Consider the following 27,620-nt stretch of genomic DNA (forward strand, 5'->3'; position numbering starts at 1 on the left):
AATAACGTCATCATCATTTGCATAAAGCGAACCAGACAGTTCTTTCTTCAAGTTTGGGAAAAGGTGGAGTACTAACCCAATCTCATTAAAATCAGATCTTAGTTCTCGCTATCGCTAAACAAAGATCTGAGGACGTCCCATTAAGGGTCACGTCAGAACGACCTTTCTTTCCAACCAACCAGAGCGTCGTTTACCAGATCATGAAAGTGACAGTCGGAATGTGTTTTCTAATCATGCAACCACGAAATATTTATCACGGGAAAACGTCAAAATATGTTTCGAAGCGTAGTCGCCAGTTTGAAACTTGTGTCGTAAAGCTCGAGAAAGCTGCCTTCTGATTGGCTAATATCGATTTCTTGTCAGTCATTTCATTGGTCGGTCAAAGTTCGCGAAAGGTCGTTCTGACGTGACCCGTAATGGGATGTCCTCAGATCTGTGTTTAGCGGTAACGAGATCGAAGATCTGATTTAAATGAGATTGAGTGCCTAATCTAGTGAATACGGATGTTGAATGAGTTCAAAGCAAGAATCATGCACTGCCGCCATGGCGAGTGCAGACTTGGGCACAGGTGCATTGTCCTGGTGAAACAACACACCTTTAGTGAGATGTCCACAACGTTTTTCCTCCATATTATAACGCAGTTACATACTAGCATAATATTGGCTTTTAGTGGTCTGTCTATCATTGTCCTCAGAGGGGCAGTTGATGGTCTTCCTGGTCTTAGATCATCTTCGAGGGTCTCTCTTCGAGCTCCGTTGCCTACCTCTTAACAGCGGCAAAGGAAGGAGTTCAGACCATGTTCACAGGGGTGGCTGTTGGAGTTGGCCCTTTCAGATGTAGATACTTGACGCAAATTTTGTCCATTTTCATCAACATGAAATACTTAGTCACTTTGATGCCTGCAGAAATATGCTGCCTGGTTGTGTATTTTGGCCACATGCAGCCCATCAGTATGGAAACTATTGCACTACTGTAATGTATATAGAAGTATAGAATACATGTATCTATATGGTACATGGGTCTGTGGCCTTTATACTGAAATAAGCTACTTCTATTGCACTTCATACATGTAAACTGTTAAGGGTGTACTCAGTGTTCGAAATAGACATCGGCCCGTAGGCCCGAGGCCCACAATTTTCTTCTCGGGCTGATGGTTTTATATTTCAGCAGGCCCTTACGGCCTGCAGTTTATTAAAGTAATTATTTATTAAGCATTATTTAAGTAATGTGATAAACATAACTTTCATATTAATAAACAGTAGGATTAGATGTTTCAAAAAACATGTAGTCGCAAAGAAGTTTTACAAGCTGATAATTTCCTGATAAATGTAGGCTTCATCTATCACCACAGAGTCTCTAGTGGTGTTTTGTGATTTATATTGCCAGAGTATGTCTCCCTGCTTCAGCTAAAATGTTTGGGCCTACAGTTTTTCCACCGGGCCTAAAGCCGCCTCCGTTTTCTTATGGTAGAGCGTCCGCCCGGAGAGCGGAAGGTCCGGGGTTCGATCCCCAGCCGCGTCATACCAAAAGACGTTAAAAGATGGTACTTGTTGTTACCCTGTCTGGCGCTCGGCATTAAGGGTTAAAGCAAGTACTGGTCGTTCGGAGTCAGTATACTGTGTCTGAGTGGGGTATTCATGTTAAACTGCGGCATGGTATCTCAGTGAGCTAGCACTATAAATCGGCATCAGTCCGGACTAGTACAAGCAGCAACAAACACTCCCACACACACATGTGCATGCACGTCGCTATGTAAGTGCAATAACCTCGGACGCGACGTTAAACCCCATTTCACCTTACCTTCACTGGGCCTACAGTTATTTTTAATGTGCTGGCACTTAAGGCTCCCAGTGTACTCTGCTGCGTTTCAGATACTGGGTGTACTTTATATCTTTCTTAGTTAGTCTCAGAACTTTCCGGTCACCCCGCGTAACCCGTGTAAAACAAACTGTTTGCATCCATCAGAGTATAACGTATATTGCCTGGTTTTAAGATTGTATATTGGTTGAAGCAAATTTTGCCAAAATACCGACATTTCAACATGGTTCAGCAGGAACAGTGTCAGAAACCTGGACAGGACGCATGCCTGGCAATAATGACAAAAGACCGCCGAGTTCACTTACTTCAAGGTAACATTCTATGGCTGTCGAGGTAACATTCTATGGCTGTCGAGGTAACATTCTATGGCTGTCGAGGTAACAATCTATGGCTGTCAGTAATAAAATTAATAACGGCAGCCCCGTTGGAGATAAAGTGATGTTTACCAAGTGCCTGTTGTCTCATGTCGAATCTTTCGACCAAACGATATAAAACAAGATCACAAAGAATCAAGATTATTTAACTATAGAAAATTATCAGGAATCAGCATAAAATATCCGGTACAAAAAGTCAAAGCGTGGATACTATTAGCACATACTCATGGTACTGCGCTTAATACACCGAAAGACGCTTAACAGAATACAGAGTACATACTTGTCCTGACATGAGGTGAGTGAGTGAGTTAAACGCTCCTTTGATCAGCATAACACCTAACATCCCGGCGTGTCAGCTTGGTGTGGGTGGACAGACCGAATTGAAGCAGTTCTTAGACATTTGTCACTTTTGTGAAACCCATGAGCTCGAGTGCTGACAAACCAACTCACTCTCACCAAAATGGAATATAACATCTACTGAACATTTTAAACATCACATACTATGTACATCAGAAAGATTAAAACTGCTTTGGTTTCGGATATGTCTGGCAACAAGAACATGTTTTTTAGTTTTATATCTGAGTTTGTATATTGATTGAAATCATCCTACGAGCAAGATTGGCATGCAGCACTTTTCCCCGTTCTAAATAGCCACTCTACGCTTCTTTCAAAATATACTGTGGCCTCGAATTCTGAATTAAAGAATGGTTCATTTCAAAATTCCGTGCTGCATTAGCTCGACTTAGATGTCCTTCTCACCAGCTCCGAACTGAAACTGGTGGATATGTTAAAGAAGTAAAATCAGATAGAATATGTCATGTATGCAAACTAAGATACATAGAGGATGAATACCATCTTGTACTTGTGTGTTATGCTTATGGCAATCCCAGGAGTGTGTATGTACTCCCAAAATACTACTTGTATCCAACATTACATAAATTTAACTTACTAATGTCTTCAAAAAATCCAGAAACTGTTTAAAATCTTGCAGCGTTTGTATACACGTCAATGCAAATAAGACAATCATTTGGGTGAACAATGTATACCAATGTATATATGCTGTTACTCTCTCAAGCAATGATGTAAATGTAGAATGGGCCTATGGCCTCCACTACTTTTTGAATAAATATAGACAAAATAATACATCATATATTTCCATATATTAACCAAATATGGACAGTATTTAACATATGTACAAGTGTAAAAGAAATAATCAAACTGTAAGTACAGTTGCAAAAAGACCCTTACATCGCACAATACTTGAACCGAATACACGTGTCATTTGACAGAGTACTAATATATCACTAGACAGAAGGGGACCCAGATGATCACCCTGTCATGTCCAGTGCGTCAGGACAATCATATAAATTACCAAAAACAGTGTATACTTCCTCAGTCGTGGCTGCACGGTTTACGCTTCTGACAGAGCATGGATTTATTGATGATACTGGCATGTCACTTTGACATAAATCCTGGGTTTGTACACAATATGAGTTGGGATTACGTGGTATGTTTTCAGGGCTATGCATTCGTGGTTGTCTATGAAGTTGTCATTATAACAACAGTATGAACTTGAGGATTTATATTCCTTTTATGGACTTGCTGTCACTTGCTATTAACTTGTACTTCGCAACACTTTTGACTATAAATGTTGTCATATATGAAATGAAATAAAGTTTCCTTATATGCAGATACAATAAGTATTATTGGAGGCGAAAATTAACAATATTATGTAACTCTTATGCTAAGCAATTTGGTCTTAACTTCTTTTGACTTTGTAAAGGATCAAGCATGATACGTTTTTTTTCTCACTGGAAATTTGAAAGTTATCGAAACTTTTGAAGTAATGTATGTTGAGTAAAATATATTTCATGTCCTTTTTTTCTTTCCTATATATAACAGGTTTTGGATTCATAACACGATTAAGTACAAAAACATGACCATAATGAGTGAAAAAGCCTACTATTTTAAATTCAAGAGACAATAAACAAGACTGTTATTGAAGATATCTTTTTATATTTCATTTTTCTTTTGTACCGCTGGCAACTACTGTGGAAACAGCCTGGGTTAAAGATTTGTTCATGTAAAAATATTAAGAAAACGCTTACTGTGAACCTTTAAAATCCGCGTTTGTGACATATTTTGACCTAACCCTTATTTTGGGGTTGTAATAAGACGAAAGAAAGATCAAAGAACGATTCTCGTTCACAGTAATTCATCTGATAACTTTAATTCATTTTTTTTGTTCAATTCTTAAATAACGCAGCCCTCGAAGACCGAAAACTGTCATTATCATACCATGTCCCCAATACTAGGATATAAGGGAAACCATGGCAGTCTTTAGTACTTACATTTATCATATCGCTCTGTGTATGCACTAAAGTCGAACTTTGATATTCCCTTTAGAACATGGGTACCGCCTGTAAGTTTCGTGACACAACGTCAGCCTTTTACTCTCATGCCTCTACTTAAACGTCAACTTCACCGTTAACGTCATGGGCATGTTCCTACCCACGCTACCTACACGTCTACACACAGTAGCACCATTACATCACTGCCTGGTTGCTATGGTAACCATTGGTGAATAACCATTAGGGGAAGAAACATGCCCTACTTTGAATCAAAACGTCACGGCCGTAGAATTCTCCTACCCCTAGTCCGCTCTGCTAATGATAGTGTATCTATAGCATAACCTCGTTTAACCGGATGGCATCGTTTATGGGAAATCGATCCGATTAACGAATTGTTAACTCATCACGGGCCAATGTGATATCGCTTACAATACATGTAGGCGTCCCCGATAGGAATCGTCTGGAAACGAGACTAACGCTGTTTCACAGTATCACATATTCTAAATGTAGGCCACAAAATATTAATATTTTTGCCATGAAAACAAGCATGAATACAATGTCTCAGGACATGACAGCAAAAACAATAAACGTTTTAAACGTCAACATCAAAATGTAGATTTTTCTCATTTGGGCAAAGAACACGAAAAATATATTTTATAATTTAATTCAACCTAATTGTTATGTTAAAGGTTGTGAGAGATCTGCTGGATTGTGTATGGTGTATCGCGGTCACCTGGTATCATTACTATTTGATAGTGATTCATAAACACATGCTCATGATATAGTTGGAATTGTACAATCGACTCTGCTTTATGCAATCATTTCTATCGGATACGGAAAGGGTTTTGTCGCTATATATTCAATCAAGGCAGATGCCAATTTCGATCCCAACGTACTGCTAGGTTTGTCAGCACCATACCCGTGCTCGTGGGTTTCACCGAAGTGGTAAACGTCTGAGACCCGCATCACTTCGGGCTTTCCTCCCACATTAAGCTGACACGCCGTGATATAACTGGAATACTGTTAAAAGCGGCGTTAAACCCAACTCACTCACTCACTCACCCAACGTACTGCCAAGGTATAGCAAACACAACACAGATACAGTAAACTACGGTTATAACGAACACAAAGGGACCACTAATTTTAGTTCGTAATAACCGTAGTTCGTTATAAGCATATATACATCATGTATACAACAAATGGCCGGGAGTAAGATTAAGTTCGTTATATCGGTCAGTTCGTAATAAGCGTGTTCGTTATAAACGTAGTTTACCGTATTTCACTTTGAATCTGCCAGAAGCTTCCATAATAACTGACACCAGTTATATATCAATGTACAATACTTAGTTTAAAAATGTCAGTCCCAAAGCAACGTATATATTTGCTATCAATATACCTATGTCTATGCTTATGTTGAATGAAATATACAAACATATCGAATGACATGAATGTCAGTGTCACACATGTATACAAACAACAGCCAATAACACATTTAGAATAATTTAAAAAATGGATATTTCAATAGTATGATAAAAGATGGAGAGTAATGGAGACATTAGAGACGTTACATGAAGCCTACCTGTCCGTTGTGTATCCTATCCACAGATAAACTGATTCACATCAGCTGTCTTCCTCGTTTAAATTCCCGGTGACAGTGTCTACGTCATAAGTAGCCTGTCAGAACAAAGACACCGTCACATATATCTCCTCCGCAAGCCTCACTCACAACGAGGTTCTGACTGTCGTGTAAACCTAGAGAACAGCCGCAACGAGATTACGATCATTGTGTATGCGGTGTTGACGTAATTATTAGGCTTATTAGGAACAAGGTGAATCATTGTGTTACTATCATTTCCTGGAATTATATATTTATTGTATTGGTACTCATAAGTAGTTTTATTCGTTTAGTAAGTCTGTAGGTTGTAGCACAATGTCTCTTTCTTCAAAATGTTTAATTGGGAAATTTTACAGACTTCTCATGACTTATTACAGTAAACTACGGTTATAACGAACTCAAAGGGACCACTAATTTCAGTTCGTTATAGTTTGTTATAAGCATATACAGCACATGTACAGCAAATGGTCGGGACAAAAAAATAAGTTCGTTATATCCGTGAGTCGTTATAAGCGTGTTCGTTACAAGCGTAGTTTACTGTATTTCGTGTTTTGAACGTGTCGTTTTGTCCAAAGATGATTGACTTTGTCTTTGAAGCTGTTATGAAAGAGAAATTAGCAATATATCTGAAAGTCCAGTTTCTTATTATCTTATGATTATGTGAATGTTTTTTTCTGCTTTTATTTATTTATGGGAAGTTTTAAGAAAAACATCAAGTACAAATATTGCCCAAAATGGGTTTAAAAGCTAAAAACCCCTTGACCTAAAAATTCCCCACACGTTTATGCTCTATTTACCTACATATCCTGAGAAAATAATGTACTACCTAGTGGTGCCAATATAGATACAGTATAAAAGCCAGTATCCTTCAAATATAGTCATATATAGGTGAGGTGGGTTGAGGTGAGGTGAGGTGAGGTGAGGTGAGGTGAGGTGAGGTGAGGTGAAATGTAGTTCAACGTCGCGTTTGACTAGCTTAATACTGCTAGCCCGCTGATTTACCATGCGTCAACACAGAATACCGACTCAGAGCCGACCATTCTTGGTTGCATCCCCTGCATGCCGAACGTCAGACAGGGTAACAAAAAGATAGTGTTTTGGCATGACTAGGCCAGGAGATCTCCATGGACAGACTCCATGGACATTATGTTTGTGCATGTGTTACCGTGGCCATTGACCATTTGTTTGAACCCACGGTTCACCTATAGGAACGCGTAACCTAACCTACTGACGTTGAAGCCTAACGAGCGTTGCAGAGGTCAATTGGTATACGCAATCTCTATACGTTCATGGCCTTGTAAAACGTCACTCCAAACATGACAACAAAATCTTGTGCAGGCAATGCTGTAAGAATAAGGTATTAAAATAAGAATATTGTTATGGCGGGTTCAAAGCTGAGCTGACCTCTCGTATTCCGGTGGGCACGTGGTAATTTCTACTTACGTGGTGTTGTGATTAGGGTTACGAAGCCACAGGAGGGGGGTGGGGTGGGGGTTGGGGGGGGGGGTGGGGGTGGGGGGGTGGTGGTGGTGGGGGTGTGTGTTCGGGGTGGTGGTGGGGGTGGTGTGAGGGAAGATATACTGCAAGGGTGAGGCAAGGTGTAAACATACACGATTCCAATATGTATGTCTGGATACAAATTTGTTTCACTTTGATTAAGCATTTTATTCACTTGTTGACCATAGCTTTATTACCCATCATTCATCATTCAATGTTAAACAGTAAGTGGGTGAGTGAGTGAGTGTGGTTTTACGCCGCTTTTAGCAATATTCCAGCAATATCGCGGCGGGTGACACCAGAAATGGGCTTCGCACATTGTACCCATGTCGAGAATCGAGCTCGGGTCTTCGGCGTGACGAGCGAACGCTTTAACCACTTGGCTACCCGACCGCCCCCGTGAGATTACTAAATTAATTGTTATGATCCTGTGTCTTTCGTTTCGGTTGAAATAAATTTCACATGGTGATAATAAAGTTAACTTTGACTTGGAGGTAATCGTAAACAGATTTACCAACATTGGATAAACGTGATTTAATAGTCAAAAAGAAGTAAACATGTAAACAAGAAAAACATAATTTAGTACGTGTTTGATGAATAGATATTTCAGCTAAACTGCCGTACAAAAGAAAGTATACACCCATGCTTGATGTGGCAAAAATGAAACAAAAGAGAAATGGTTATTCGAAGGTGAAGTATTTGATACGGGTATCACAGATGTGTTTTGAACCTTATTAGCGGCTATGATAGTTTAGACTTCAACGCCCGATAATAATCAGTCTAGAATAGCGAGTCTGTACCAGACAGTTCACTGATTGACAAAACAAGCGACGTTGAACCACTTTACTAGTGTAGCCCGAGGCCGTTTCAATGTATTGGGGTAAAAAGTCCCTATTTAGATTGTCTTTCTCTTTCAAACTACAATGGTGGTTATATAGCCACCGAATTAACCAGACATTTCGCTACATCTTTACACGTACACTCACACAAATTGCAGAATTTTTAATTTGTTTAATTCAAAGCGAAAACAATTTTTTAGAACCATCCTCAACCCAATTAAATAATAGTACACTTTTAAAAGAATTTAAAAAAGAAAAACAGAGTACTTTCGAGTAATATGCTTCTAAAAAATCATATTATAAAAAATAATTTTAACATAGTAACTTGTACGAGATTATGTATTGAGAGCATATCATGTGAATAAAACCGACAACACCCTTTCCACAATCATAAGACATCTCTATTGTAGTCCATACGCACAAAGCGATCTTAGCGCTAAGACTGTCGTAAGCCTATGTTAAAGTATGGGAGTTAAGATCATCTTAGCACTAAGATTGCTTTGTGCAAGTGGGCCCTGGTATCAGCAAATTTATGACACATACTCATGATATAGTCGGAATCATACAATGAACTCTTAATCATGGGAAATATTTACTAAAACCTGGGTCCATAGTACGATTACGCCACATGAATCCCCAGCCAAACAACAACCACGACGACACAGTATCACGGCCAAACAACAACCACGACATACAACATGGACACAGGCAACCCCGGCCATACAACAATCACGGTCATAAAACTACCATTGTTGTCATCCGGCCACCAATGACGTAAGGCCATCTATTGCCTTCTGGCGGTTTCATGCTTTTGCCAACCATATTTTAATGTCGGTATTGATTTGCTATGACGGCAGCTGTCGGTGGCATTGGGACATTCCGACACTCTTGATAGCCTATATATAGAACTAATTTATTCGATTACGTATTCTTACACCTCACGTGAATTTATTGAAGTATGGACCGCCTCCGTGGTCTAGTGGTAGAGCGTCCGCCCGGAGAGCGGAAGGTCCGGGGTTCGATTCCCGGTCGCGTCATACCAAAAGACGTTAAAAGATGGTACTTGTTCTTACCCTGTCTGGCGCTCGGCCTTAAGGGGCTAGAACAAGGGCTGGTCGGCTCGGAGTCAGTATACTGTGTCTGGGTGGGGTATTCATGTTAAACTGCGGCATGGTATTTCAGTGGGCTAGCACTATAAATCGGCATGAGTCCGGACTAGTACAAGCAGCTACACACGTTGTTATATAAGTGCAATACTCGTTAAACTTTCGTTAAACCCCATTTCACCTCGTCTCACCTCATAGGAGTATGAATCTGTATAGAGTGAGAGGGCCAACCTATACGAAAGTCTGAGCATTTTATACCACTCCTGAGGCGGTCGAGTAGCCTTGCGTTCGCTCGTCACGCCGAAGACGCGGGGTCGGTTCCCGATATGGGTACAATGTGTGAAGCCCATTTGTGGTGTCCCCCGCCGTGATATTGCTGGAATATTGCTAAAAGCGGCGTAAAACCATACACACTCACTCACTCACTTATATCATTCCTCCGTATTTTAAACACTATAATTCGCCAGTTGCCACCGTGACTGACCCCCACCGCTACCGCTGTATAGGTTCCCTATTGCATGCATCTTCAATATCTCCCAGCAACATTTTCTTTCTTCATCACTCAAGAAACTAGAATTTAATAATGGCCAAGTGTTGAGCATCAGTACCGGTATATATTTCAGTCAGCCAAAGCATTCTCTCGTCACGCTGCAGATTCCCCCGGATTCCCAACATGGGTACAATGCGTAAAGCTCATTTCTCTCCTGCTGGTTGAAACATTACTGAAAGCGGCGTAAAACCACACTCACTCACTCGGTATGTGGAAAGTAAAACATACGTTGGTTGGTTTGTTTCGCACTCAGCAATATTCCAGCTATATAACGGCGGTCTGTTAGTAATCGAGTCTGGACCAGACAATCCAGCGATTAATATCATGAGCATCGATCCACGCAAATGGAAAACATACGTAAGTACGTACAAACGTACAGTGATAATTCCAGTTGAAAACGGTTTACCTTTGTCATATTTACCGCTAGTTTGGAAAACAAAGGACAACGATTTGTGATATTTGTTCATTTTGTAACAGGGGCGGTCGGGTAGCCTAGTGGTTAAAGCGTTCGCTCGTCACGCCGAACACCCGGGTTCGATTCCAAACATGGGTACAATGTGTGAAGCCCATTTCTGGTGTCCCCGCCGTGATATTGCTGGAATATTGTTAAAATAAAAATAAAATACTCACTCACTCACTCATTTTGTAACATTTATGATAAATGTAAAAATGTGAAAATTTGGTCAACGAAATATCCCTGTAACAAATCGAAAGTCACGAGTTGTATTAACTTAGTATTACTTTGTCGAAACATCATGTTCTGTTCAATTCTGCTTCGCACAATTTCAATAGTTAATATTATACTTGCTTTGGCCAGATATAATCTGCACTGTGATGTTGAAACATATTCTGAACAGTTATAGTATATGTTTTAAGACTGTTGACTTCTTACCATCAGTGGGGCACGGGTGGCCCAGTCGTCTAAAGCGCTGCGATTCGCTGTGCAGAGTTGCGTCCCTTGGGTACGCCAGAAACCTATGATTGTGGGTTCGAATCCCGGTTCGCCCCGATTACGTTTCTGGGTTTGTCAGCATTATACTCGTGGGTTTCACCGAACTGGTAAACGTCTGAGACCCGCATAACGTCGGGCGTTCCTTCCACATTCAGCTGACACGCCGTGATATAACTTGAATACTGTTAAAAGCGGCGTTAAACCCAACTCACTCACTCACTCTTACCATTAGTTTTTGTGCTTTCTCCTAAGACCTCCATATATCTCTGACTTGATGAGAGTCGTTGCCCGAGGGAAACTTATACACTCAAACCATGCCCTCATTTGTTTCTCTAACATACACATGACTATGTGACACGTGGGGGCACGGGTGGCCCAGTCGTCTAAGGCGCCGTGATTCGCTGTGCAGAGTTGCGTCCCTTGGGCACGCCAGAAACCTATGATTGTGGGTTCGAATCCCGGTTCGCCCAGATTATGTTTCTAGGTTTGTCAGCACCATACCCGTGCTCGTGGGTTTCACCGAAGTGGTAAACGTCTGAGACCTGCATCACTTCGGGCTTTCCTCCCACATTAAGCTGACACGCCGCGATATAACTGGAATACTGTTAAAAGCGGCGTTAAACCCAACTCACTCACTCACTCACTCACTATGTGACACGTGAACTTGTGTGTTGTACTACAGATGAATGACGTCCTTGCCTTGTGAACCAATTGTTGTGTTTTACCGGTTTACACTGACACATCACATGAGCCCCGCTGTCCGCATGTCCAGTTACTCGTTCATCACGAAAGATCCGGGGTAGAATAGGTCAATAGAATAGCAACCCATGCTTGTCGTACAAAACGACTATGCTTGTCGTAAGGAGCAACTAACGGGATCGGGTGGTCAGGCTCGCTGACTTTGTTGATGCATGTCATCGTATTCCAATTCCATGGATCGATACTCATATTGTCAATCACTGAATTGTCTGTTCCAGACTCGATTATTTACAGACCGCGGTCATTTAGCTGGAATATTGCTGAGTGCGGCGTTAAACAACAAACGAACATTCATCAAAAAGGCATGTTAGCGTCATGTACCGTCACATACACATAATTTAATATGCCTTGTTTTCATTCCAATATATATTCCTGTAAAAGAATTATTTGAATGAAAGACATTTGTATGAACACTCACTCTGATTCAATATGGAGGAAGTATTTGGAGAGAAGCAATGTGTAGAATTGTAGTGGAAATTGATAAGCGACGCATCAGGAGTTCCGATTACAATGTGTGTTTTGACGGTCAGTATCGGAGTAGGCTGTTGTTGTTTGTTGTTTAACGTCGTATTCAGCAATATTCCAGTTATTTGACAGCGGTCTGTAAATAATCGAGTCTGGACCAGACAATCCAGTAATTGACACCATTCACACGAATCTACACAACTGGGATACGATGACAGGCATCAGTCAATCGGACTAGGTAGACTAATGGGCGCTTACAAATATACAGTAAACTACGGTTATAACGAACACGCTTATAACGAACTGACGGATATAACGAACTAACTTTTTAGTCCCTACTATTTGCTGTAGTTATGCTGTATATATGCTTATAACGAACTACGGTTATAACGAACTAAATAGTAATCCCTTTGAGTTCGTTATAACCGTAGTTTACTGTAGTGTCTAATGCAGCGAGAGATTTATTTCCAAGTGAATATGCGTTTGATACTGAATGTGAACAGCTAAAACGAAAAAGATGTAGAGCATTGAAAAGGTTTAAAAAATGTGAGGATAGTCACTCATTGAAGGATTACAACTACACAAAAAACAAACATAACGCTGTATGCAGGGAAAATGGAAATTCGAGAATGAATCAATGAAATAAACAACGTAATCTAAAATATATTGCTATAGTTTGCAAATGTTAATACTGTAACTGATAAAACCTACAAATGAGACACAATGTTTATCACGGAGTCAATATCCTGCCACGAAAAAGATCATCACATCTGGTGTCAAAATGGGGGACCTCTCTTGAACCGTTCTGCAGATACCCATTTCAGAGTGGTTCGTCAAAGGGGTAGCTGGGGTGACCCTTGAATCTGCAGTGAAGAGTTTTATTACAGAATAATATTTGTTGCCAACAGAAGTCATCAACTGTGCCGGGTGACTTTCCGAGTATTTTACAAGATGATTGTACCAATGGTGATTTTCACTTCATATGTTCCAGAGGATACTCTCAATGTGCCTGTAACAAAAGACGAAATATTAAACAGCATCCGTCATAAAAAATGTAACAGATCTCCAGGAATAGATGACACCATTTCTGAATTATTTGTACATTCGGCTGATCTACTTTTCCCATACTTAGAATTTCCATTTTATGTGATAATTGATGAGGGATACTTCCCGGAAACACGGTCTATTCGTATTTTACTTCCGCTTCATAAAGCAAGTGCTTCTAATGATGGCAACAGCTATAGTGGGATAACTCTGTTGTGTATCTTCAGTAAAATATTTACTTTTATTATTATCATGAGACTTGTGTCTAGGGCCAATACCAAGGATAAAATTTCCGAATCGCAGGCTGGATTTAGGGAAGGAAATTTAACAGTTGATAATGTCTTTATATTGCAATCTCTGATACAGTGCTATATCAGCAAGAAGGGGAGAGGGGCGTTTTATGTATTATTTGTTGAAATCTCTGAAGCATTAAATTATATAAACGGTTGTAAATTATGAAGATTATTTACTGCACGTGGACTTAGTTCCAAAATGTTGAAATTAGTATGTACGAGACAGGCTTTTAATGTCTGATATGAATGAATGCAAATTTGGCGTGTGCTAGGGATTTGTTTTGAGTCCGTTTTTATTTTTCCTTTTTTCATAAATGAATGAGCATAAGAAATCCATAACAGTACAAACTGCATTCAATTACATCCAGATGTTGTTCAACTCTTTCTTTCATTATTTGCAGATGATATGATCATGTTCTCAAGTATAGCTGGTGACTTAGACTATGATAAATGAAAACTCACTGTTAAATGGAGTCAAAACTAATTTTTTTGCATACTTTTAAAAAAAGAGAGGAAACTTTGAATGTGACTACACACTATAAATATTTGGGTGTTTATTTCAGTAACAATCTAAATTGGCCTATCCATGCAATAGACGCATCAGACCATGCCAAAAAGATTTTATTTGGTATTTTAAAGAATGTTAAAATCCTTGGCGATATAAGTTATAAGTAATCTTTTAAGAACTTTGATGTTAAAAGTAACCCAATTTTACTTTTCGGAGAAATATGTTGATTAAAACAATTCAATGATATCGAAAAGGTTCACTTATATGCATTTCTTGTTGTAAAACCCAACACATCAAGCGCACTGGTTTATGGGGAATGTGGTAGACTTGATCTATATTCACAGCTGAAAACCACAAAGTACTGGCTGATAAACATTAAAATGACTTCATCGAGATATCACACTACGACATACTACAATAGAATGATGTTATACGATACGACTGGAAAGAAAGGGTAACTGATGTGAAAATCTTTCATTCAATAGTGGTTTTGGAAATTTTGGTATGAACAATCTGTACAATCTGAAAGTGTATTTATCTATTCTTTTCTACAGAGACTAAATATGTATCTGCAATCGTGGTCATTTTCGTTGACATTATCGACAACACCTTGAACAATATATCTGTCTGATTGTTCACCCTGGTAGGAAGCGGAGGCATAACTATTTGGATGACAGTGATGTAGTAATTTCCATGTATTACCTCTAAAAATCAGTTCATGTCATAAGCTACATTTTGCAGTTTTATCATATGATTAAACGGTTCGCACCGATTATGTGTCTAGGTTTGTCAGCACCATACCCGTGCTCGTGGGTTTCACCGAAGTGGTAAACGTCTTAGACCTGCATCACTTCGGGCTTTCCTCCCACATTAAGCTGACACGCCGTGATATAAATGGAATAATGTTAAAAGCGGCGTTAAACCCAACTCACTCACTCAAGTGAGTTGGTAGGATTGTAGGATTTTAACAGTATAACTTGGGGCGTTTGAATACGTAGTGGTGTACGATTTAGTGTAAGATTAAGGCGCGGCTTCTATTACATTTAGAAGAATTGGGTTTCTAGTATTAACAACACGTTCATATCCCGTTTCTTATATAAATGTCTTTATCACAACATAAAATTGTTTCTATTTGTCCCTTGCCGGGAATTATCGCATTGCCTAACTTACATCAATGACATAAATTTTTTATTTGCAGGTCAGGTCGGTAAATACTACAATTTCTGTCACATACGACTTAAATGATACAAAGAACATCTTCATCAAAACCCTTTACCACGGATTGGAGTTAAACTGACAATCGCACAATTGTTCATATTCTTGTGAGTGAGTATTGTTTTACTTGTGATATGTCACGTGACTTGCATTGACTGAGGCTTTGTTCTTTGAATATGAGGGATTTATTCTGCCTCTCGGAAACCTACGTGCAGTCTGTATTGCTGTGGCGAGGTATAAGAGATTTATTCCCTCGTTGAGAAATTTATTACCCTCCAAGGCGGGTTACACAGTCACGTGGACCAATCAGATCCCATCATTCTGAAATGGACGTATGATAAAGCCATTTAATGTGCTTTCTGTCACATCAAACTATCATCTCTATCCATGTCAGTGTAATACTCAAATGTTAGAAGATAGCATCATATGTGCAACAATTTCATAGTCAATTTCTGATCTAAACAGTTACAGTAAGAGTGAGTGAGTGAGTGAGTTTGATTTAACGCCGACTGGGACATTATTTCAGTTATATCACAGCCTGTCAGCTTGATGTTAGAGGAAAACTTTACTAAATGACTTTTACCACTTCGCCGACACATTCTAACCAGTAATCTCCACTGTGCGTGAGAGGAAGTTAGCAAATGAATGTTATAGAGAACGAGAGACGCCGATAACTTCCAAAAAAATATTTCGTAGGAAATGATAGTAGACGCTCCTAAGAAACTAAGCTGACCGCCAACGTGGTCTAGTGGATAGGGCGTTTGTCCGGAGAGCGGCCGGACCCGGGAAGATCCGGGTAGAGAATAGGTCTTCAGCAACCCATGCTTGCCGTAAAAGGCGACTATGCTTGTAAGAGGCGACTGAGGGGATCGGGTGGTCAGGCACGCTGACTTGGTTGATGCATGTCATCATCCCAATTGCGTGGATCGATGCTTATGATATCAATCACTGGATTGTCTGGTCCAGACTCGATTATTTACAGACCGCCGTCACATAGCTGGAATATACCTGAGTGTGGCGTTAAACAACAAACCAACCAATCAATTGATCCCCAGGCGCGTCATACCAAAAGAGGTTAAAAGTTGTTACATAGTGTTACTCTACGCGGCTCTCTCCATAAGGCCAGGTTCACACTGTGCCGATTATGGCTCCCGTTTGAGATCAGACAGCGCTACGACACGAAAAGTGAAAAAGTCGGACTACCATCCTCATTGATCTATAATGTCCTATCAATGTCTGAATGAGTCCTACGGATCGGGAAAGGTCCAGAGAGTTTGGCCAAGTACTCCCGACAGTATGGTGCGTCCCGTAACATTCGGGAAATATTTTGACTAGCCGGATTACAGTCGGGACTATGTCGTGACAGATTCTGCTGTATCGGATCAAAATCGTCCATATAGCTGGAATATTGCTGAGTGCGGCGTTAAACAACAAACAAACCTATGGATCGGGACGATGTCGTGATGAACGGACATGAATTGTTCATGGCCGTTTATTGTCGATCGAGTCCAGATTGCGTCCATATCTTACCGAATGCGAACCGTCTTTGTCGGTTCATTGTCCGGTCACTGTCTGATCTCTTTCGGGTCGCATTTGGGAGAATCGGAACGCTGTCGGGACAGATTCTGTCGTTTTTTATCATGCGGAAGATACAAATCGGATCAGATTCGGATTGAGAACGGGACAATCGGGACGAATTCGGCTGGAAACGGCTGAATCGGGACGCTTCCCGAACAATATCTGATTATTTGTGAATTTCCCACCACGAATCACAGGATCTTGATTAGACTTTTGACAAATTTTAATCGGGAATAGTCCTATCAAGGACGGCAGTAAAAATCCCGAATGTGTGACTGAGCCCTTAAGGGGCTAAAACAAGGACTGGTCGGCTCGGAGTCAGTATACTGTGTCTGAGTGGGGTATTCACGTTAAACTGCGGCATGGTATCTGAGTGGGCTAGCATTATACATTTCACCTCACCTAGAAACGATACTAAGCTCCTGTCTACAATTTATCCCGGTCGAGTTTCCCTGACACGCGTGTGACATGAATGAGCACTACAGTTTGCAGCAAATATCACACACTAAACACGTGGGGATTTGGGCGCTGCTGTGTTTGTAATGGCGAGGTGCCACGGGGCCGATCTGCGTACAGCTTGGGTCAAAACCAACAGAATACAGGTCAGCCTGGTCAAACAGACAGACAGACAGACAGACAGACAGACACGTTTAGTTTTGTCTCAATCGTAGAATACACTTACAATACATCAAAAGTAGTATAAACCTAAAATTCTACAACCAGCCGCTAGACGACTTACGAGAGACAATATGTCATTAAAGTAAACAGCGATAAGATATTTACATATATACATCAATGATATAAAATGGAACGTCGATTTGCAAAAATGTTATGGCAGGTTTTGGCCACGCAAGAAATAAAATCAACGTTTGATAAAATCTGGGTTAATTTTTAAGAGTAATTATTAAAATTATAAATATAAGACTACAGCGATTCAGAAGATCAGCCCTCACGTCGTCGTATGAAGGGCAGATAAGTAAAACATGGATCTCGTCTTCCACCTGGTCTGTACAATTAAAGCAACATCTCTCTTCTGATGGTATGTTTGTGTAACGCCCAGTCTCTATCTTAAAAGGCGCCACTCAGCATCTGAATTTAGCTGGAGAGCTCCTGTAAGCACGGTTGAGAGGGTATGCCACGTATTTTCTGTGCTATTGACTTTCTTAAACAACCTGTAGCTTCTTAGTTGGTTTCTTCCACGGTTTCCTTTCTCCAACAATAATTTGTCCCTCCATTTAGTCTTCTATTCCAACATAGGGCGTCCTTGCACCGTTGCATCAACCAACTTTGTTTCAATTTGGGCATTTATGCTTGTTAAATGTCCCAGGTCGATTTTCTCTAGACATGACGTCACTTTGGCAATCCAGCTCCTCTTGCAACTGCTTGACCACACAAATATCTTCTTAGTTATTCTTCTGTTTGGAGTGCTGACAAGTCTGGCCCTGTGTCTTGAGATTGTTGTCCATGATCTGATACATGGCGGGATCCAACCCACTTCCCCTTTTTATTGCAATGTTTGGTGCATATTTTCCAAGTCCTAGGAAAAATCAAATAGCTCGATGGCGGATAGCATTGACAGAAGAATACTCTGTCGTTCCCCATGTTGCCGATCCATAGTTTAAAACCGACCATACCATAGTGTTGTATAGTTTGGTAAACTTACTACCAAGTCCTTTGTATTTAGAAATTAAAAGTCCCAGGGATGTGTTTGCACATTCAGCCATTGCGTTACAGTGTAGGTGTTCGGTTAAAAGCACACCAAGATAGTGAGTGGGTTGGGTTTAACGCCGCTTTCAACAGTATTGCAGTTATATCGCGGCGTGTCAGCTTCATGTGGGAGGAAAGCCCGAAGTGATGCAGGTCTCAGACGTTTACCACTTCGGTGAAACCCACGAGCACGGGTATGGTGCTGACAAACCTAGAAACATAATCGGGGCCAACCGGGATTCGTACCCAATTTCATAGGATTCTGGCGTGGCCAAGGGACGCAACTCTGCACAGCGAATCACGGCGCTTAAGACGACTGGGCCACCCGCTCCCCCCACACCAAGATAATGATACGAATGTTCAACGCTTAACAGAAACGCAATAGAAAACCGTTGCTGTTCTTGGAATGCTAGGGCCCCTAAAGTGGACAATCTTGGATTTTTCTGAGTTTATATACATCTTATTATCTTATCTTATGTGTTGAGGGCTGATAAGAGAGTTTGCACTTTCTGCCAATAGAACAATATCGTCTGCATAAGGTAAAGCAGCAATATTTTCCTCTCCGATTTTAAGTCCCTTTCCAAGCTCGTTGATGGTCGTTAGTAAGTCATTAATATACATATTAAACAACAAAGGTGATAGAAGACATCCCTGTTTCAGTCCATGGCTCACAGGAAACCATGCAGTATAAACGTGATTTATGCGCAAAAAGCATTTCATGGTAAAACTACAGGCAGGTACCTAGTTAACATCGGATTATGTGATGTGTTTGTTTGTTGTTTACAGCAACATTCAGCAATATTCCAGTTATATGACTGCGGACTGTAAATAATCGAGTCTGGACAAGACAATCCAGTGATTGACGTCATGGGCATCGATCTACACAACTGGGAAACGATGACATGCATCAACCAAGTCAGCGAGTCTGACCGCCGATCCTGTTAGTCGCCACTTGTAAACGACAAGCATAAACGCCTTTTACAGCAAGCGTTGATCGCTGAAGACCTTTTTCTAACCCGGATGGTCACGGACCATTTCAGTTTCTTTTGGACGCTTTCAATATTGCCTGCAGAGTATAAAGACTAGCTGCGGATGAGTCTGGTGACACTCTGTGCTGCCCTTGTCGGTCGCGCGAGGCGCTCCTTTTGTAACAGTCCACACAAGGCTAAAAATACATTGGGTTACTAGGGCATGTACAGTCACCCTAAGACGGATACACCTTGAGAATGAAGATGTGGAGTGAGGATTTATGCTGGCTGATGCATGCTGTATTTCCCATCATTCTCATATGTACATCGCTGCCCCACCTGGCCAGGGGACAGTGTGTGCCCCCGGGAAGTACCCCCGGGCTGCGGGAGCTGGTGCTAGGGAGATGTACCGAGTATCAGGCCACCGTGAACCCTGCACAGTTGTGTGACAACGAGTAAGTGGAACACGTGGATTGTTTGTTTGTTTGTTTGTTTGTTGTTTAACGCCGCACTTAGCAATAGGCCAGCTATATGACGGCGGTCTGTAAATAATCGTGCTGGACCAGACAATCCAGTGATTGATCCCGCTTGTAGCCTCTTACGACAAGCATGGTGTGGCGTATATATAAGCGTGCATAATTGTTATGTACGGTAACAGGGGAAGTAACTCTGTTTCTACAATGTGCTAAGAGAAGTAAATGCTACTCTAGATCAGCTAACGTGCTGTTGGTTATTTGAGTCTTCTTACGACAAACTAACGTTACATGGTGTCAGAAGTGACTAAAGAACTCATCGCAAGCCAATTATTTGAATATCAACGTGTATCTTCGTTGTATTTGAATGCCGAACGGTGCGTCAACTCGGGCCACGTGGTTGTTTTGATCGTCGCATTTAGTGCATCTAAGCTATTTTGCGATAGACTTTAGAGCAGATACTGTTTGAACAAGTGACAAAATAACTTTTATGAACATATTTCATGAATATAGAAGAGTATTAACTTCTATATAAGCAGAAACAGAAATATGCCCAACAATGTTGTCTCGCTAGCGAATTTGGGACGCCATGTTGGAAAAAAATAGTGTCATGTGTGTAAAGAATGATAAACGACTTTTGCCAAATCTGACAATATTAAGAAGCTTATTGCAAATCAATATGGCTGAAGGAGGGCAAGATGTACAAGTTCAAGCACCAACAATCATACATGTTCCTGTTAATATTCCTCTCCAACAGAAATTGGAATTAAAGGGAAACTTGGCAACTAACTTTAGAAAGTTTAAAAGAAGTTGGGACAATTATGTGATTGCATCTAGACTTTCAAATGAATCTAGTCAGTGTAAATGTGCAACATTAATGACATGCATTGGAACTGATGTGTTAGATGTTATTGATGGCATGAGTTTTGATAATGAAGATGATAGACAGAAAGAAGAAGTAGTGCTTGAGAAACTAAAGACTTTCTGTATTGGAGAAACAAATGAGACCTATGAGCGATACAACTTTAATACAAGGGATCAAGATAGCAGTGAAAGTATTGATGCATATGTGACTGTATTAAGGACTTAAGCAAAGACATGCAACTATGGAACGCTAGAAGACTCACCAGAGCTCCAGATAAGCTGCGTATCTGCGTGAAATACGCATCAGAAATGCAGAAATACACAGTAAAATATAATCCAAGCGTATCAAATACGCAACGAATATTACAGATACCTAAAAAAATAAAACTGGTGCGTATCATCAAAATATTGTGAAGTAACCCTGCGTATTCGATTAGCAAATCAGCAACTTATTTTGAAATTATAAAGGGGCGCTCCGTCAACCTAGCCAAACTCCACGATGACAGTTACATCATGATCATTTGCCATCACACTTTCTTGTTGAAGTATCGTGGTATTTTTGAGTCCTATAAAGCTCTCGAACCCACACGACACCAGTTTGCAGGGACTAGATGAATAGTGTTTATAAAATATTTAACTTAAATACCCACATGTGTAAAAACTAGTGGGTAACAGAAATTTGAATACGCAGGTAGAATTACTGATACCCAATGATTTTAAAATGCATGGGTAAAATACCCACAACACCAAAAGCTTATCTGGAGCTCTGCTCACTGATCCGGGATAGAATCGTCATAGGAATAAGGGACAACAATACAAGAAAGAGACTTCTTCAAGACTCAAAACTTACACTGAAAAGTGCAGTTGACATTTGTCGAGCTTATGAAACAGCAGCTCTGCAATTAAAGAACATTGGTGCAGCTTCAGAAGAAATAAAATCAGTCAAGTCAAAGAAAAAAGGCAGGGTTCAGAAGAAAACAGCTAAACCAGAAAGAAGAGAATCTGACAAAGTGAAAGAAAAAGACCTATGGGAATGTAGATACTGTGGTTGAAAACATATATTCGGCCGAGAAAGGTGCCCAGCATAAGGACACACCTGTTCCAAATGCAAGAAAAAAAATCACTTTGCAGACAAATGTCCTAAAGGAAAGAAAAAGAAAGAACAAGTACAAGTGGTAGATGAATATGATACAGATGAACACGATGAAGATGCTGAATACATCATGGCAATGCACACTTCAGTTGAAGACAGTGTTAAAGAAGAAATGTATCCAAAGAAACTGTTTGCTAAAATGACTTTGAAGAAAACAGAGGTGAAATTTCAACTTGACTGCGACGCAACTGTCAATCCATTACCAGAAACTCTCTACTCCGAAATCTATGATGATCCGACATTAGACAATCTTTCAGGAGGCATCAACAACTTTGATCATGTAAAATGGAGCAGAAACATCACCATTGGGCAAGAGAAGGGTCATGGTCGTCAATCCAAGGAACAACAAGAAGTACAGTATTGAATTCCTCATAACAAAAGGTAATTACAAGCCTCTTCTTGGATCAAGAGCCATCCAACATATGGGATTGATCACTGTCAATAGAGACAATATCATGTCAGTTGCAGCAGCAGAAGATCAAGTTAATGTTGTAAATAAAGAAGACTCACCTGTGACTATGAAGGATGTTACATCAAAGTATCCAGAACTGTTTGAAGGCGATGGTAAGCTTGAGGGAGAATTGCATCTGGAGATTGATGAATCTGCTACACCAGTTCAAATTCCATGTAGAAAAGTACCTGAAGCAATGAAACCAAAACTGAAAGATGAACTAGAGAGACTAGTTAAGATGAACATAATAACTCCAGTTACAGAGCCCACAGACTGGATATCGGCGATGGTAGTTGTGGTCAAGCCAAGTGGGAAGATCCGTCTCTGTATTGATCCTAAACCACTAAATGAAGCCCTGAAAAAAAGTCACTATTTAATGCCGACCATAGATGATATCTTACCTGAATTAGCAAATGCGAAATACTTCACTCTAGCAGATGCTAAAAATGGATTTTGGCACATCGTGTTGGACAAAGAGAGTAGCATACTCACCACATTCGAAACGCCCTGGGGAAGATTTAGATGGCTTCGTATGCCTTTTGGTATCTCCCCTGCTCCTGAAGAGTTCCAAAGGAGGATGGATGAAGCTCATAAAGGACTCCCAGGTGTGAAAGCAATTCATGACGATGTACTCATATATGGATGTGGCAACAGTGATGAGGAGGCAGAAGCTGACCATGATTGAAATCTCAGAGCTTTTCTGGAACGCTGCAAACAAAACAATATCAAGTTGAATAAAGAAAAGTTCAAGTTGAAGTTACCAGAAGTTCCCTACCTTGGACATGTGTTGACTGAATCTGGTCTGAAGATTGATCCGAACAAAGTGAAAGCGATCACGCACATGCCAGCTCCTGTTGACGAACAAGGGGTACAAAGACTGTTAGGAATGGTAAACCTCGTCCAAAAGTTCGCACCAACTGTTCCAGCGATCACTGCACCACTGAGATCACTTATTATGGATAAGACAAACTTCAAATGGGATCCAAATGTTCATGGCAGAAGTTTTGAAGAGATCAAGAATGTTCTCTCTGTACCGCCAGTGTTGAAATATTTTGATGACTCAAAAGAGACTTACCTGCAATGTAATGCATCTCAAAATGGATTGGGTGCCTGCCTAATGCAAGAAGGACACCCAATAGCCTATGCGTCTCGTTCATTAACACCATCAGAAAAGAACTATGCACCAATCGAACAGGAGATGCTTGGGATTGTGTTTGGGTTGAAAAAAGAGATTTGAGATGTATACCTATGGTAGGACGATCTATGTAGAAACAGATCACAGACCTCTTGAGTCCATCATGCTCAAAAGTCTGCTAAGCGCACCTAAACGCTTACAGAGAATGCTTCTACGGATCCAGAAGTTTGACCTGAAAGTGAACTACAAGAAAGGAGCTCAAATGTATGTAGCAGACACCTTGAGTCGTGCATACTTACCTCAATCCAAATCCAAAGAATCCAGTGACTCAAGTGACATCTTCAATGTTGATCACAGATCCTCTACTGAGCTGGAAACTGAAACAATTAAAATGAAGGATTATGTTAATGTCTCAGACAAAACCTTGTCACACTTGTCATGTTAACATGCAAAATCTGAGGAGGATAATTCTGCAGGGATGGCCTGAAAACAAACTGAACTTACCTGTTGCAGTAAGAGATTATTTCACATTCCGGGAGGAATTATCAGAGCAAAACGACGTCATCTTCAAGGGTAAACGTATACTGATTCCAAATAACTTGCGACCTAAAAAAATGGAAAGGATACACGCAAGTCACATTGGTATCCAAGGATGTATCAGGAGGGCTCGTGAACTAGTCTACTGGCCAAACATGGTAAAAGACCTGACTGATTATATAAGTAAATGTGAGATATGCAACAGTGTAAAAGAGCAAGGGAGAGAACCGCTCATGAGTCATGCAATTCCATCTCGCCCATGGGAGAAGATATCATGTGACCTGTTCGAATTTTAAAATCATGATTACCTTCTTACAGTTGACTACTTCTCTGACTATTTCGAAGTTGATCGTCTTCAAGGTAAAGATTCCAAAGAAGTGATAGGCAAACTGAAGTATCAACTAGCTCGTGGAATACCGGACCAGCTCATGTTGGACAACGGACCACCTTTCAATTCCGAATCATTTGCTGTGTTTGCTGAAAACTGCAAATTTGAGCATGTCACATCATCACCAAGGCATCCTCAGTCAAATGGTAAAGTTGAAAATGCTGTAAAAACAGTTAAGAGACTCATGACAAAATCCAAGCTTGCTAAAACTGACCCATTTCTATCTCTACTAGATTGGAGAAATGTGCCTACCGAAGGTATTGGTACGTCATCAGTTCAAAGGCTGTATGGTAGGAGAACTAAGACACTTCTTCCAACATCACCTAAATTGCTGAAATCAAGAAAAGGTGAAAAGGAAAAAGGAAAATTGCTAAAAAGAAAAGTAAATCAAGCAAAAATACTACAATAGATCTGCACATCCACTGCGCATGTTAAAGACAGGTGAAACAGTGAGTTCAGCCCTTCAACAATAAACAGTGGAAAAAAGCATCTGTCGAGAAACAAGTGGGAGAGAGATCATATGAAGTGAAAATGCAGGATGGAAGAATTCTGAGAAGAAATAGAAAGCATCTCAGACTTTCAAATGAACCGCCAGATATGATATGATGCAGAAGTTGTCAATAATCCATCTGTTCCAGATAATCCACCAATCACTCAATCAAGACAATCTGCAAGTAACCATGGTAACACCTAAATCTAAACTACCAGAGACTGAACCAAGTGAACCAGTGACAGTTCCAAAGGAAGTGAGAACTTCAAGTGGTAGACTGGTGAAAATGCCTGCAAAGTACAAGGACTAGGCGTGCTAAAGTGTTAATTCAAAATTGTGTTAAGTTAAGTCTATCAAGGACTCTAATTTGATAATCTGGTGTGAGTGACATATCTTTGAGAGGAAGGATGTGGCGTATATATAAGCGTGCATAATTGTTATGTACGGTAACAGGGGAAGTAACTCTGTTCCTACAATGTGCTAAGAGAAGTAAATGCTACTCTAGATCAGCTAACGTGTTGTTGGTTTTTTAAGTCTTCTTACGACAAACTAACGCCGTAAAACACGTTACAAATGGGTTGCTGAAAAACAATTTTAACCCGGATCTTCACGGAACACATGCATTGGTATACCATGACATTCCCTGGAACTATTTGGGGCGGAGGTAAAGCCCAAACGATAAAGCGTTCTCTCGTCGCGAAGAAAGCTCGGGTTCGATTCCCCACATGGGTAAAATATGTGAAGCCCATTTCTGGTTTCCCCCGCCGTGATAGTGCAGGAATATTGCTAGAAGCGGCATAAAACCATACTCATTCACCCACTGTGCCAATGTTTGAGACGGACTGGGGCCTCCAGTGTTACAGGACGTCCGAAATGACACTGTTCAGATTCAGATTCTTTACTTCTCCATAGACCACCGACGGTGGTACAAGAGCATACGTAAAGTAAGGAGATATATATAATATGTACATCAAGAAGGCTGTGTGCATGTAGATGTAGCATTTAAAGTGGTAAATACAAATAATACATATTTTGATAGACGCTTAAGCTCGTTTAGTTTAGTTGAAAATAGGCTTTTTAATGGAAACACATTTGACCAAGTTAAATATCTGCTAGGAATAAGTAAAAGTCTTTTGTCACCAAAAGCTTGACATCGAAATATATAATGGAATTCCTCAGCTATTGCAGGGGAGTTACAGAGTGAACATATACGTTGTTCTCTGGGAACATTATTCCAGGTGTTAGGTGTGTTCGCGAATCGTGATCTCGGTCGTGAGATTTCCAACATCCTTGTACACGTTAGAAATCTCGCCCGTGAGAGTTAGAATTAGTAAGAGCAGATTTAATCTATGGGACGGTGATTATGTGTCCATGGAGTCATGGAGTCATAACCAACACAGCTTCTCGTCCTCATCGATACAGTCGTCCAAAAATGGCGATTGATCATGGAGTAGTAAAATGGAACGGAGAGAATAAAAAGAAAATCTTTATGAAACATGACGGGTTTGTGAAAAGAGTGATAATAATAAACATGACGTCTTTTCAGATTTGAGGGCGGTCGGGTAGCCCAGTGGTTAAAGCGTTAGCTCGTCACGCCGAAGACCCGGGATCGATTCCCGACATGGGTACAATGTGTGAAGCCCATTTCAGGTGTCCCCCGCCGTGATATTGCTGGAATATTGCTAAAAGCGGCGTAAAACCATACTCACTCACTCACTTTTCAGATTTGTGGGTATTACTTAATCTGTGATCGCAGAAATTTCAAATGTTACAATTTTCAGATTTACAAAAATACCCGACAAACCTAAAAACGCATAATATTTATCAATGTCGTAAAATACATTGTATATCAGTTATTTCCCGAAAGTCCCGTCACTGTGATGTCATATGCTAAAATATTATCAGATAACTATAGTTCTAGGATATTCATTCGAACTGAGCTATCAGTTTACACATTATTGGAACAAACCTTCGCGTCATGCTGAAAATGCTGATATTCTAAGGTGACTAAGTATCTACTGTGTCATCAATTGCCGAGTTGCACTTATTGATTCTCAGACATATAGGGGGCGGTGGGGTAGCCTCGTGGTTAAAGCGTTCGCTCGTCACGCCGAAGACCTAGGTTCGATTCCCCACATGGGTACAGTGTGTGAAGCCCATTTCTGGTGTCCCCCGCCGTAATATTGCTGGAATATTGCTAAAAGCAGCGTTAAAACAACACCCACTCACTCATGATCAGGCATATAGACAGCCTTTCTTTCTGTAGTAGAACCATCATCGCTATTGTATTTTGTGTTATCCAAAGTCTTAGCTGCTTTGCTTTGCTTGTTGTTTTTGTTTGTTTGTTTTTTGTGCAGTACGCAATACTCCAGCTATATTAAATAAACGAGTCAGGGACCGGACCTGATCTGACTATACGGCAATTGTAGTCCGCTGGGGAGGGGTATTCACAGGACGTCGACCTATTGACCCAAATAATTGGCAGAAAGT

The 27,620-nt window shown here is 40.5% G+C and overlaps 1 protein-coding gene across 1 annotated transcript in view; it reads left to right on the forward strand.

Moving 5' to 3' along the window:
• Positions 1 to 503: 503 nt before the first annotated feature.
• Positions 504 to 27,620, forward strand: part of LOC139448767 (ADP-ribosyl cyclase/cyclic ADP-ribose hydrolase-like) — a 38,851-nt gene continuing 11,734 nt past the window's right edge. Inside the window, exons 1-2 of the mRNA XM_071230304.1 lie at positions 504 to 568; positions 19,897 to 20,094. Of these exons, the coding sequence (XP_071086405.1) occupies positions 504 to 568; positions 19,897 to 20,094 (263 nt within the window). The remainder of the gene's footprint in view (positions 569 to 19,896; positions 20,095 to 27,620) is intronic.

The sequence above is a fragment of the Haliotis cracherodii genome, unplaced genomic scaffold (assembly GCF_022045235.1).
Source record: "Haliotis cracherodii isolate W230 unplaced genomic scaffold, xgHalCrac1.p SCAF_7, whole genome shotgun sequence".
NCBI lineage: Eukaryota > Metazoa > Mollusca > Gastropoda > Lepetellida > Haliotidae > Haliotis > Haliotis cracherodii.